A 15147-nucleotide genomic window follows, 5' to 3' on the forward strand; every position below is an offset into this window, starting at 1 on the left:
TTACACTGGTATTTAAAAAGACGGAGGGAAACTTCTAGCTTGAGCTTTCACTCTGGTTTTCTTTACATACTGTGTCTATCGACGCTATGCAGCATAATGTAGCTAAATACAAACTACAGGTCAGTCTTAGTTTGGTTTATAAAACCCGCTTTTAAAAACGTTTCTGAAGTTTGTGTCCGTGATGCAAAAACCAGACGTTGACAGCTCTCACCGGTCTGTGGTTTTCTTCGACTTAGAGACAACTGGACTGGGTAAGAAGATGCTAATATGTGGTGTTGGAAAGTAACGAAGTACATTTACTCAAGTACTTTTTTGAGGTACTTGTACTTTACTTCAGTATTTCCATGTGATGCTACTTTATACTTCCACTCCACTACATTTCAGAGGGAAATGTTGTACTTTCTACTCCACTACATTTATCTGACAGCTTTAGTTACATTTCAGGTGATGATTTGACACAATGGATAATATAACAAGCTTTTAAAATACAACACATTATCAAAGATGAAACCAGTGGTTTCAGATGTCTATGAGTTGTTAACAGCTCCACCAAGTAGTGTTTTTCCCCTCTAAACTTCTTACATGGTTTAATTTCAATAAATGTTCAAATGATCCAATATTTCACCAAAAATCAAAGATTAGATTAGTCATGTCATGACCCCTCAGATTTATCTGTTGACCCCCGACCCCTGACTGTTGCTCAGCCCTGTAATCAGTTCATCGAGGGCTGCAACTAACAATTATTTCCCTTATCAATTAATCTGTTGAATATTTTCTCGATTAATGGATTAGTGTTTGATCTATAAAATGTAAGAAAATTGTGAAAAATGTCAATCACCGTTTCCAAAAGCCCAAGATGCTACCTTAAATGTCTTGTTTTGTCCCGACCAATAGTCCACAACCCAAAGATACTCACTTAACTGTCATAAAAGACTAAAGAAACAAGTAGATATTCACATTTAAGAAGGTGGAACCAGAGAATTTTACTATTTCTTCTTAAAGAATGACTAAAATCGATTAGTTGAATATCAAAATAGTTGGTGGTCTGTCAACTAAATGTTGCAGCTCTAAAGTTTTTACATTTGCTCCTTTACCAACCAGTGTCTGAGGTCTGCATGGAGGAAAAAAAGAGAGAAAAAAAAAGCTCTGAATCACAAGAAGTTATGTTTTTACTGGCACATTTCATCTCACCAGGTCAAAGTTGTGAGATCGTCCAGCTGGCTGCAGTAAGCGGAGGCCACTACCTCAACCTCTACATCATCCCTCGGTGTCGAATAGAGCGAGGAGCAGCCAAAGTGACCGGCTTCAGGGTCCGCAGACAGAGGCTGTACCTCCATCGACAGGTTGTCCTCACAAACTCCCTCCGAGAGGTCCTGGTGTCCTTCATAGCTTTCCTTCAAATGCTCGGACGTCCACTTGTCATCGGCCACAACATCCGTCGCTTCGACTGTCCGCTGTTGGCTCGAGCTCTCGATGAACTGGACCTCAGAGCTAAGTTTGAGTCATCAGTCTCAGGCTACGTTGACACCCTGCCGCTGGCCCGGGAGATGCTGAAGGACCGCTGCCTCCAGAGCTTCAGACAGGAGAACCTGGTCAGGGAGCTGCTGGGTGTGAACTACAAGGCTCATGATGCTTTGGAAGATGTGCGAGCGTTACAGACACTGTACAGTGTACTTCAGCCCACGCCAGAGTTGATCAATAGGCATATGTTTACTCTGAACACCATGGAAAAGAAGCCAGCTGTGACAGATGCCAAAGTGGCCTGTAGGCTACCGGGACAACGCCCCCTGTGGCAGCACTTCAGACAGGCAGTGGAGGTCACAGGAGGCAAAGCAGAGGAGCATGAGAGAAGTTGATGGATTAAAAAAAAAACTGTTTAACAGCAACAAATTATTACCAGATTTTGATCGGCGGTCTCCATCAGCCTGCACGCTGCACCGGACGTTGTGCGCCTCCAGTTTTGTAAATGTGTGAAATCTGCAGAATTGCTTCATAACAGTAAGTTGGTTGTTCCTCCAAGCAGAGAGGAGAGTTTCCTGAAGTGGTTGATGGTGAACGACTTCAAACATTTTTAACCACTTTAGTGAAGCAAAAAGTATTAAAAAAAACCCCAAAACCACACACACACATGGAGCGTTGTAGCAACAGTCTGTGTGAAACAGTTAAAAGGTGAAGGAGGCACAAAAGCACAGTCTGACCGTTCGTTGTAGCTGTTTTAACACTTTCGTCATACATGTGTGGGAAATGTTAAGATGAATGTTGAAATCCGCCTGCTGTGTGCTGCCTCTTCACAATTTATTTCGGGCACACTGACTTTATACATGCTGAAGATTTCTTAACACAAAGCCAAGTTTCAGATGTCTGTTTGTGGGATTATAAATGGTGAAAATATAGATTATTAAAAAAGTGTTATGTTTACTTCAATTCTGAATGAAGCTCATGTTTCAATGAGCCCTAAACAAAAATAAGTTTTAATGGTGTTAAATAAACCTGCTAATAAATGTATTATATTTCTACCGTGTTTCCCAGATTATAAACTTTGTTGCTGCGTAGTGCTGAATAAACAGTTAAGATATTTCAAGTAGGACGGCTGAAATCAATTAATATTAATAAGAATGTTGTTTTTTTTTTTTTCCTGATATATTACCTACAGTAATCAAACTGATCAATACAACACGTTTTTTTTATTGTAATGTCATACTTTGGATAAATCCAATTAATTTAATTGCACTTTGCGGTCAATTTTGAAAATAACCCCCTTAGTGCTGCAACGATTAGTTGATTAATTGAATAATCAATCAATAGAAAATGAATTGCCAACTATTCTGATAATCAATTAATCATTTAGGTCCTTTTTTGTTTTCTGAGCAAAAATGCCTTAAATGTTCTGGTTTCAGGTTCTCAAAGTTGAGTATTTGCTGCTTTTCCTCATCCTACGTTACAGTAAATTCAATATTTTGGGGTTTTGGACTGTTGTTCAGACAAAATAAAAATATTTTATGACGTCACCGTGGAAATTGTGATGGACATTTTTTTGTTTTGATGGTTTATAGACCGAAATCATTCCGAATAATCAGAAGATTAATTGATCATGAAAATAATCGTTAGTTGCAGCCCTAAACACACTTTAGCAATACGATTACACACGTCCACATAAGCTCATGTTAAATTATTGCTGAGCTCTAATTATAAGCAAGTTTACTGAGTTATCCAGATAACTTGGAAACACTGAAACCCCTAAAATCTGGAATGTGGACTGATGTAAAAAACCTGTTCCATGTTTTATTTTTATTATTCAGATAATTCAATAAACCTGCTTCTTGGAAGAGATCCTTGATGTCTTTCCAAGTGTTAATATTGGTAAAGTACTTGTGTAAATGTGTAGGTTTATCCAACAAGAGCTACAGACACAGAACATACAATCAGGAGTTGAGACCGTGTAGTAACGGCACAAGGCTTTATTAAACCACTACATACACATGTTCTCTGCAGTCCCATGCTACAGCATCACCATATTCAAAAATGCTAAACCATGCCCTCACTAGAGAAATATTCCAAGAAATGTTCTAACAATAGTTTAATAAAATAGTTAAAGTAAAACATTGTGGCCTTCAGATCTGTGTGCACTTGAAGGACATGAGTTAAAAGTGAAAAACCTGTAAAACTCAAACAGTCTGTGCAAAATCCATATGAAGGGGAAAAAAAAGATCTACAGTATTTAAACTAAAAGGTGACTTAAAACAAGATCGATAACAAGAGTGTGTGATAAACTAAAAGTTAAAATTCAAAATGAAACAACTAAATTGAAACACTACATTCAAACATTTTGAAAATATGGCAGATAACATAACGGGAGGCGGCTTGACATTTTACAGATATGGAAGGATGAACTTGAGGTAATGTTCTTTAATCAAAAAGACGCAGTGATTTTAAATTAACGTCACATCCTTCCTTCTTTCCTTCCTTTACAATCTCTTGATATCGTTCAACATATTTAGCAACAACAAACAAGTAAAGGTTTAGTGCATCTATATATTCGGGACAAGCTTAGAGATTCACCCTGCGTTACAACTGTGGTCATGAAGGAGGTAAAAGCATCATCAGGGTTGGCTCAATTCACTGTGGTCATTCATTCAGGTCGGACTATAAAGAGTAATAGTTATTCACAGGTAGGCTGATAGAGCATTCACTCTCAAATATTTGATTAAAGATTGCCTATAAAAACTATGACAACAAGAAAATCCACTTCATGATTGATTGAAATCACATCGACCCTGCTATCAACTGGAATATTTTGCAGAAGTTTGCACCATATTGAAATAATCTAGTTGAAATATTGTATCAACATATTGGACCAGAGTGTTCTACTTGGCTAAAGTGGTCACCAAAAAAACCAAACCACCCGTGATTATCATGATGCACAGGTAAAACTCTATAATACTTGTAGTTCAGGGATCATTTCTCTTAGTATGTGATGTCACGTATTGATGAATCAGTACAAACAACAAAACATACAAAGTCTGAAAATATTTGGCTTCAAATACTCAGAAATACAGACAAGTTCTTACTTTGTTCCCTAAAATACTGAAAATCTGAATGCAGCATTTTGTTTGTATAAATGTACGAGACGTGGACGTGTTAAATGATTCTGTGTAAGAATGCAACAAGCAGCGTTAATGAATTTTCAATTATGCAGAACTCGTCGTGCTTCATGGGATGGATCTACATTAGTTAGCGGCCCTTCTTGTTTTCTCATGTTTTTTTTTGTTTTTTTTTTATCTTAATGACTCACTACTTTGAAGAAAAGTTTCCAGACCGTAGACATGCGCTGGTAACTGTTAAAAAACAGTAATACTCCCAGTAATAGGCCCTTTCCTCCCAGTATTACTGCTCTAAATCAAACATGCACAGGCATCTCAGGATTACACTATAAGCTCTCAACTGCTGATATACTAACAATGTTTTTTTTCAAAGTTGAGTTTAAAAAGGTGGATATTCACTTGTTCAAGCTAAACTTAAAACGATAGAACATGTATTGACACCGTTGACCCCGAGGGGGGAGAGGGGGGAGGGGGGACGACGACGACCGCGGGCTCATAAAACAGACATGCTCACCAACATGGTCGATGTACAGAGCAGTGAGTGGTGATGTTCTGCACCAGTGTAAACATACGTATTTCCTCCGCCACCTTGCTTCAGTGCTGTTTGAAGAAATCACAGCTGATGTTTGTTTTATTAACTTCAGACTGGAACATAAGAACACACAGCTGAAGAATAAAAAGTTAAAATGTCCAGAACGCTGAACGGCAACTAATAAAAAACTCTGATTACAAACTGCACATGAACGATATTTTAATGTTTTCTGTTTTTCTTAATTTCATAAAATGTAGCTTTTCTCAAGCTTTCGATCATATCACATGATCTTCATCAGCAGATAGAGAGAAATGTAAATGTTCTAATTTCATTTTCCCTCTGAGCACTTTTTCCAACCATTTTAGCTCTTATTATTAATATTGACCTTGGAAACAGCAGTTGAGAAAACATTCTCACCGCAAGGTCCATTTAGTAGCTTTTGATTCATATCACATGATCTTCATCAGCAGATGGGAGTTCACCCAACTGCTGTGGAATTGTAGATGTTTTATATTTCCATATTTTTCTGGGCACTTTAAGGGCTTCACTTTGAACTCCAGAACCACTAAATTTACCTTTTGGTGAGATTGTTTTCTAAATGCTGTTTCCAAAGTCAAGAATGAAAAACACTTGATCTTAAACTATCAGGTTCTTAATCAGGGATCTGATAAGGATCAAGTGATTGAAACTGTGTCATGTGCACTTAATAAATAGTATTATTTATATTGGGTGCCGTTCAGTGTTGCAGACATTCTTTACTTCTTTGCTGGACCACAACAGCAGGACCAGCCCTATAAACGCACAAGTCTGTCCCTGACTGAGTGACTGACTGAGTGATGAAGTTACACCATTGGTCGGCCGTCTAGCGTTTCATACACAGTCAACCCATATACTAGGTTTTGACCTAGTCTTCTTATTCTTAGCACCTGACAAGAATTTGGGGTGTGCACCCTTTTCCTATGTTTTTTTTCTATAAGTTGTACTTGCACCACTACAGGTAAAAAAAGACGTTTTTTTAATAGGTTTAAACCTATTAAAATCCAGCAGAGAAAACTGCTGCTGGCGTGGAGGGGTGACGGCAGTCCGCAGGTCGAGTTTCAGTTGTTGGGGGGGGGGAGCAGCGGGCACAGACGGGCATCGACTCTCTGTGTCTGAAAGCTCATTTTAAATACTACCAACTAAAGTGCGCAGCGATCATCAGGCTCAATCCATAAAGCAGGGCAGACCTTGCCGAGTCAAACCAGAGAAGAAACAAAGGGGTAGTATGAGCGTTCACACACAGCCACAGACTCACAACTACAGGAGACAGCAGGCTCGAAACATGCTCATCCCTGACTGGGAGGTGATGTGCAGGGAGACGCTCTCATTGGCCGAGACAAACAGGACGGTGCCCCGCCTCAGGGTGATGTCGGAGAGCGCGGCGGCCGAGGTTGCGGAGGCGTCGCCTTCGATGACCAGGAGGATGCTGGCGCTGTCGACTGGCGCCACAGTGTACTGCTTCACTGAGGCTGGGACCTGGAGGAAATACGGGACAGGACAAAGGTGATTTTCAGTTCGAAAATTTGTAGGACATAACTGATAAATGACAGGACACGCCTAAATCCCTGATACCCCCTAGATTGTATAATTGTGAATGGATTTTATTTAACTTTAATGATTTTTTTTATATATATAGTTTAAAATGTTTAAATCAATGAGTTGCACTCAATCTATCAAAGGCACCTGTTGCCATCTATTCAGAAGTATCACAAATACTCTTATCACTATTGATACCTGATCAATATGCTATGTTACACCTCCATGTTTGTACAGTAGCCCAGAACAGACTAACCAAACACTGGCTCTAGAGAGGCCCTTTAGCGTTTTTTGCAAGTTTTGCAGCCATAGTAGCTTTAAAGGGAAGGGGTATTCCCTTGGTTGCGATCTGCAACTTCACCACTAGATGCCACTAAACCCTATACGCTGGTCCTTTAATAACAAAGGTTGATTTTATAGTCAGCTTAAGATGGAGACATTTCTTTTATAATTTAGAGGAATTTCTCTTTTCAAACATGAAACAATAGCAGAAGAGCCTCACTTTCTATTAGAATGACGATGCAAGACGATTCATTATACTTCAGACAGACATCACATTTTAGTTTCTTTTTTTGCCTCCTATTTCTGACACACTGGCCATTTTCTGAATGTAAGTTTGTAATGAAATATGAATAAATAATACAAATTAAAGGTTTCAATATGGAAAAACTACATTGGTCATTATTAAATACAAAAACTGAACTGTTGCTGTTCTGTTTTGAGAGGAATAACTTTTACCACACCGTTTTCATTTTGGTATGAACCCCCTGAAGTGTAAATTTGTCATCCACTCAGCTGAGGTTTACTACCTGTATCCTCATGACACTGAAGTCTGGCACCGGGGGGTCGTACAGGGACACGCAGGGGTCCGAAGCATCCTGAACACACGGGAAAATTTTGGAGCTGGCAGGGGCAGGGCTGTAGTTCAGCATCTCGCACAGCGTGTTAACATCGATGTATTTCGGTGTCAGGCCGGCTCTCACCGTGTTGTCTGAGCAGGCCATACACTCGATACAGTCTACAAGGATGGACGAACAGACAAAAGGAAAGGTTTTAAATAAGCAGAGTGAGCAGTCAACGCTCCTTCAAATGGAAAAATCAATTCATAAATTACAATATTAGATACCATCAGCCTGTGATGTTAAATGAATTCCAAGGACTATTTCTTTCCCTTCACTCACCTCATACATTTATATCACTTAGTGATTTCCCAGAATAACTTTAAACAACTTCCAGAGGACGGATGTGAACTTACACTCAGCTGTGAGTTGCATTTGTGGCTGAGTAAAGGAACAGTTACAGCAAAAGACAAGCAAGACTGCATTTCTTTTTAGATAGTTCTGGATCAAGTAGCAGCTTTTTGTGAAACCATCACTACATGTGTGTGTTAAGTCCTTCCTAAAATCTTTGAATTGAACAGCTATTTTCAATCTAATTATTTACTAAATCAGGTTGCCCCATTTAAACTGAAGAGATGTCTTAGCTAGTAAGTAAAGACTTTAGTAATGTGTGAATCAATTGCTAGGAAACATTTTTAGCGCTGTCCAGTCAAAAAGCAATCAACTATGTAAACAGGAAGTCATTGTAGTATCTCAACATGAACAGAACTTCTAAATGGAGGCCAAACAATATATTAAATTCCACTGCATTTATGAGCAACTAATCTGTATGTAAGAACCAGTCTGTGTGGTGCAACCTATTTTTAATTTAGAGGTGTGTAAATCTCCAGGTAATAAGCACTTACTAGCCTGGTTTAAACGTAGCTGTTTAAACTACACAGTACAGCTGATGCAACCAGCTCCATCGACAATGCAGTGTCCTGAAATAAGCACTAATTTGTTTCTATGGCACTGTCAGTTGATTTTAAATCCCTGAAAAAGATGCCGCTCAACATTTTATACTGTGCTGGAAACATGTTGTGACTGTGAAAAAAACATTTAATTTTCTAATAATAGATACAAAATTCAAACTAAAACAAAATGTTTCTTTTCTATCTGGGTTGTTAATATTTCACCTGCTTCTTCTCTGTCATACAGGAACGCTGCAGAGACGCAATAATGTAGGAATACAGGCACATTGTACTCATATGCACTCTATCATCACATTTCATTCATTCAAGTCAGTGTGGAAAGAGCCAGTGTGCTACATCTCATGAATGTAAACAAAAAGCACCTACTGACCTCCATAGAGGTAAGCATGAGGCTCATTGGCTCCCAGGAACATGGCCTGGCCTGGTTCCAGGACCATGTAGTTGAGGAAGTAGATGGAGAAGCAGCCGATGTCTCCGGGGTACTGAGAGTGGAGGCGCAGCAACAAATCACCATTGCTACTTGATGTGTCCTTCCCTGCTGCACCTACATGAGTAATACACATCCACAGGTATGAATATGTCAGTAAAGCAGAATAACTAACTTGTCCTTTTTTTTAGATGTGTTTTAAAGCAGTCTATTTGTAACTTTGGCACCTCCTGGTGGTAGTATGACAGTGCAGAGTTTATTAGACTGAAAGCATAGACTTTATATAAAGACTCATATAAATGGTATCAATAGGGACTATAATTCAATATGTTTCAGTGAGTATGCTTATTTTATTGATTTTACTCTTTTTTAAAATGTTTAAGTCATTCAGCTTTATCACCAGCAGTTGTCTCTTGTAAATCTGTGAGGATGCTGCAAATAAAAAACCCATTTCAGGGGTTCGTTATTTTACTTTTTAATATACAGAGGCTCCTCTCTGTAAAATATCTGCCAAGTTATCAACTGGAAATTATTTATGTCTCAGTAAGTGTCCCAAATCGCATTTCTTTAGTGCAACATAATCATTTTGGTGGATGACTTCTTGAAATGGTGGAAAGTTCACTTTCTAACACACTGACATCAGATACCAGGTTGTTGACTATGATCAAATAAAAGATTAGTTCCACATATTGAGCAATCATCTCATGGTAAAATGTCAGTAAGTAACAAAGTTTAAGCAAATGATGAATTCCTTTTTACAAATTACAAAAATGTCTCAATTAAAAAAAAGTTTTCTTAAGTTTTACTCTAATAAATAGTGTCTAAACACAAGCAGCCTATATGAATTTTGGGAAAAAAACATGATATACTGTAAATCAGAGACTGATTTTCTGGTGCGATCGAAGAATAACTAAAGCAGACTATAAATCTGACACACTTTCGGAGCCAGCTTTTAGTATTTGACAGTTTTTGACACGACTGTACAGACACATTTTGCTTGGTACCAAAAAAGTACTTGAATTTGATAACCAGCACTATTTGCAGTAAGACCACAGTAGATCATGCAACAAAGAAAAGCTGAAGCTTAAATGTTACACAATAAGACTGTGAATCTAGAGGGAGACACTTTTATACTGAATATGTATTACAGGTATCACGCAGTGTTTTAACTATAAATGCTAATTCTTAAAAAGCAAGAATTTCACATTTGTTTTCTGCTTTTAGAAGCTTTAAGGATTAGCCTCCTCCATGTGTCCTCACCCTCTTCAGTGACTCTCTTCACCAGCATGTTGAGCTGGTCCACGAACACCTTCTTCTCGCAGTTCATCATCCTGGTGAAGCACTTCTTCAACGCCTGGCTAGTGCGGACCGCATCTCCAACGCTGCTTCTCAGTTCCTCTGCTGCCTCATTGCCCACCAGAGCATGAAACTCTGGGACAGCTGATAGATGCAGACACATGGTATGACTTTATCTTTCACAAAACATTTAGCATTCAAAGTATTTTATCTCAAATCCTACCCATTATATAATATACAATACTGTCTGGGTTTAATCAGCTTATTTTCCCTGTTCCTCCAGTCGCTGCCCAATCCAAAATCCTCTAATGCCCCTGTGGGACTTTGCGACTCACATTTAAGGAATCCCAGGATCTCCTCCACTGTTCTGAAGCCACAGAGGCCCTGGAAGCGGGTGAGAGCGATGGCCATCTCTGGTTTGTGGTTGTTGTCTGGATAGTGCTCCGGAAACTGAGCATGGAGTCGAGCAGCTAATTCCTGACCAAACCATAATGAGACAAGAGGAAGAGGTTTACTAAAGAGGGCAGGCAGAGAGCATGAAGACTAAACTCTTTATACACAAGGTTAATGGTTATACTTTCCAAAATCAACTATGTTTATATGATTGATAATTGATAAAAGCTGCTGAAACATACCATCACCCATCATTTCGTTGGCCTCAGTGCCAAAGGAAAAATTTCGATTTATTTTTTCCATACACATAGAAAATAATGACATGTTGTAGAAGGACAGGATTAAACTTTAAACTGAATCATTCAACAACTGGTTGAATTGTGGATTTTCAACAATAGATTTCAAAAACGGGAAAAAAAAAGGTAGAGGTGACATTTCAACACAATGTAATAAGAGGGAATGAACTTCTCATTTTTATTAATCATGCTTAACATTACATCAAATGATGGTGATTAATGTTGTGTAAGGTAAAGGGGAACTCCAATGATTTGCTATTGCACTTCCATAAAGTTGGGGGACTTGCGAGAGACTTGCAGAGCCTGAAATATCTTGGCTCAAACGTTCTGTTACAAATTTGTAGTCTCCAAGTCCAAAGTGAGATTAATCAAGTGACGCCACTTCAGTCCATTTCTTGGCTTGACAAAACAAGAATAACAGAAGACTTCGTCATCTAAAAACAATAGAGTGGCTCTTAATTTCCTCAGCACACAACCATCTCTCTTTTAAAAAAAGACATCATATCTTCTCTCTAGTCTGGAAAACAACCACACATAACTTTGAAGTTAACATTTACTTTGTAAGAATGATGTCAACAATTTGTGGGAACTCACTAAAGCTTGTGAGTAGTGAAGTGTATCACAATGAATACTCAGTAACTGACACCTATATTCTGCAAATGTAAGGTGGTGCTTTGTTTTTTTATATTAACTGTCTCTACTCTAACAAACACTAGCATAACACGATGACACTACTGTCATCTGCTAAACAATGTCCTAATTCAGAATACTGAGTCAGCCTACTGATAAACAGGTGGTATCCAGAATTTGAACAGTGCGTAGGCGTGTATGTTTGTGTACTCACCCTGGTGGGGTGGGCCTGTATGGACAAGGCTGTATTGACAGAGAGGACTTTGAAGAGGAAGGGCAGCTGACCCTGGAAGGTGTCTTTGACCTTGGAGCCCAGGCAGGCAGGGAAGTGGGCGATCCACTGGCCCAGCGTGGTCTGTGCGATCCTGTTGTCTTTAATCTGGGAGTCACCTTTTGGATGGGCGCCCATCCACAGCTGGAGGAGACAGCAGAGACAACATCATGTTCAGATAGACACTCACTCTTTTTGCATTTGTGATGGCGAGGTTATTGGGTCAAAATCTTCAAAACAATGGAAAAATAGGAGTGTGAAACCATTTCCCATTCCTCAACATATGTACCAGTGATGAGTGCTGGATCCCATTTCAAAGTATTATACATTTTAAAAGATATACAACCCAGAAATGCCAACATGTTCTCACTCCCAACTCCTCACATACTGAAGCTTGGTCAGGATCCCGTGGCATCACTTCTTAACGCACTGGGCACCCCTTTAGCATCATTTTTCAATGTGCAGTATCACAGCAGTGATAAAAGTAATTATATTTTATGGTGCGACAACGCGATGGTTAAGGTTTGGTTAGGTTTAGGCACAAAAACCACTTGGTTAGGGTTAAGGAAAGATCATGGTTTGGGTTAAAATAAAAAATAAAATAAAAACGGCGAGGTGGTCTCGAACTGTGCTCTCTGCTGATTTCCAACTTTCTGCAGACAATGTTGCAAGCCATCCACCAACCCCTCCACCTCCTAATAAGAAAGTCACCTTATATAGATGTCATGTGAAGTACATCACTTCAGAAATGTTAATATGCTACATATTACAGGTGTTGAAATGTAGATATTCAACGCATCTGTGGTTTACAGAAACGTACAATGCCAATGTTTCATTCTGGCGACCAGGCTGAAATTTGTCACCTTATATAGACATCATCGGTCTCATGGCATCTATTTCAGACGTTGTGGGAGTTCAACAAGTCTTTTGGATTACTCTGCACCATGAAAAATGATTGGAAAATGTTGGATTGAGTCACAGTTCTTTCTGAGAGAAAGGCAGTTTATCTTATCTCTGGATAAGAGGATTAAATGAAGGATACTGTCTCTGTCTGCTACCAAGGGACTCAAACCTGAAACCTTTTTGTCAAAGGATGGTCCGTCTCTACTGCGTGTCCAGGCTTTCACCCACAAACTCATATTATCACTGATTTGTTTTTTTTATAATCACATAACATAATTATACTTGTGCATTCACACTGACTTCACCCAACATTTACATTAACATGTTTGTGATGGCCCCAGAGCCTGTTGCCTTTGGTCCTGTGGTTTGTGTCTGTGTGTTGCAGGTCCTTGGATGGGTGGAGCTGAGGTGCCATTTGAGTACTAACTGCGAACACCTGGCCGGTGCCCCAGAGCTTACTTAAGTCTGCCTGCCCTGATTCCAGTTCTCTGATCCCTTCCTCACTTACAGAGCCTTGGTTGTTTTTGCGTTTCCCTTTTTGGTTTTGTTTTACACTGACAACATGCAACTCACATAAGACAACACATTCATACACAAACATCATTGATACTGACTTTCACACCTCATTGCAGTTATTATTGATATCTACTTTAATTAATTTCAGTTCGTTGCTGCTGAGTTTGGCGAGTGTCTCCTTCTTTTGCTGTGAACCACTCATAACAATGTTACAGACATGCTAAACGATATATGTCACATGTAAGCTTAAAGGAGCCATGAAAAACTCACTTTTTCAGTGCTTGTATGTATTTGGGTCTCTGATGCGCCTACTAACACACAAGCTGTGAAGTAAGACCACCCAGTCAGTTTGGTGTGAGCTGGCTTGCTCTGTACTCATGTGATTCAACATCTTAAATGCCGGTGAGTTTATATAATTTTAAAGTTACATAGTATGTTAATATCTATGTGTATAAACAATAACCTCGCTGCTGTATTTCTGCCTTTAGATGATGTTATTTTGAGCGTGGATGGAGCTACTACAATGTTAGCATAGCCCTAATCAATCCGAACAGAAAACAAGCATTTTAAAAGTTGTTTGCTTGTTGTCATGCGGACAGACCTGACAAAGGGTGAATTCAGGCTTTTTACAAATTGGCATCATGATGTAGTTATTTCAGCATCCTTTTAATCCGTTTATTGCAATTAAATCAAAGTAAAATCTAAATTTATTTACACTCAAACTGGCTGTTCTGACCAGAGCTGTATAGACAGGATGAGAAGGCAGCTGTGGTGCTTGATCATTGTGGTATTTTGAAGCTTGTAAAAGACATTTTATTAAGACCCCAGAGAACTGTGTTAACTTGTGGAAAAGAGGTATAATATGGCCCCTTTAAGTATCCACACCACTCTCTGACACATATAACTATGAAAGTAAATATGACCAACCCTGGCATGTGACATTATCTGGCTGGTGGTACGTGAAAATGTCACCACTGCCACAACTTGAACTAATGACCTTCATGACAATCCCCACAGAGCTGCTGTAGCTAAATAAAGAAAGACTTGTGAATGACATGACATACAAAGGACTTGCTTACTTTTTTTTCTTTTAATTAAATGAAAAATCATCCAATTACAGCAACCAAATTGTAGCCAAAAACCTTTTTCACATGTTTTATATGCAATATATCCAGGGATGATGATTTTCTCTGCACAACCCAACCATGTATCCTATGTAGGGACCCAAGTGTTAAACCACCATCTCTGAAAAACAGGGGTGTCACGCAAGGATATGTCTATTTATTTTTAATGAGTACCTTCCCTGTAATAATCTTCAGCTGACAGTAGACTGTCTTACCTCAGCATAAGGTTTGCCAACCTCGATGACAGCTAGTGGGTCTCCACCAATCACCAGTTTCGCCACCTCGCTGTCCAGACCAACCTTCCCCCACGCATAATTCTGCACGGCACAGGTCAGGGGAAACACTAAAGAAGCAGAAACATTAGTGTGTTATTTTACTTTTTATACAAAATGCTAACACAGCCCTGAATAAAGTATATTCCTAGGTAGGGCTGCAACTGACGATTATTTTCTGTATGGATTAATCTTTGGATTATTTTCTCAATAAATCAATTAGTTCTTTAGATTATAAAATGTCAGAATATGGTGAATAATGTCAATCACTGTTTCCAAAAGCCTAAGGTGACGTCCCAACCAACACAAAGATATTCAGTTTATAATTACAGAGCAGTGGTTCTCAAACTTTTTCATGTTAAGAACCCCAAAACTGACACAAATTAGCCTAGTCCACGGACCCCCATTTGATAATATTTTGTCCCAGGGTCCCCCATCTGATAAGATTTTTGCTTTTAGATGTTTTATAACAGAAAGTGTATGAAACCCATGACCAAATTA

General features: G+C 39.0%; 3 protein-coding genes across 3 annotated transcripts in view; 2 read left to right on the plus strand and 1 right to left on the minus strand.

The window, feature by feature from the left end:
- Nucleotides 1-3696, plus strand: LOC122985647. Its single transcript, XM_044356477.1, has 2 exons — nt 1-251; nt 1195-3696. Exons 1-2 carry the CDS (start codon nt 182-184, stop codon nt 1854-1856), a joined length of 732 nt encoding a protein of 243 aa, XP_044212412.1. The 5' UTR covers nt 1-181; the 3' UTR covers nt 1857-3696.
- Nucleotides 3441-15147, minus strand: part of mpi (mannose phosphate isomerase) — a 13070-nt gene continuing 1363 nt past the window's right edge. The window contains exons 2-8 of the mRNA XM_044356474.1: nt 14590-14717; nt 11775-11975; nt 10577-10718; nt 10206-10385; nt 8889-9062; nt 7518-7726; nt 3441-6648 (exon numbers count right to left, since the gene is read on the minus strand). Coding sequence (XP_044212409.1) covers nt 6430-6648; nt 7518-7726; nt 8889-9062; nt 10206-10385; nt 10577-10718; nt 11775-11975; nt 14590-14717 — 1253 coding nt within the window. The 3' untranslated portion in view covers nt 3441-6429. The remainder of the gene's footprint in view (nt 6649-7517; nt 7727-8888; nt 9063-10205; nt 10386-10576; nt 10719-11774; nt 11976-14589; nt 14718-15147) is intronic.
- scamp2 (secretory carrier membrane protein 2) overlaps nt 13637-15147 on the plus strand; it is a 24668-nt gene continuing 23157 nt past the window's right edge. Inside the window, exon 1 of the mRNA XM_044356476.1 lies at nt 13637-13652. Within this exon, the coding sequence (XP_044212411.1) occupies nt 13647-13652 (6 nt within the window). The 5' untranslated portion in view covers nt 13637-13646. The remainder of the gene's footprint in view (nt 13653-15147) is intronic.

The sequence above is a fragment of the Thunnus albacares genome, chromosome 7, assembly GCF_914725855.1.
Source record: "Thunnus albacares chromosome 7, fThuAlb1.1, whole genome shotgun sequence".
Classification (NCBI taxonomy): Eukaryota; Metazoa; Chordata; class Actinopteri; order Scombriformes; family Scombridae; genus Thunnus; species Thunnus albacares.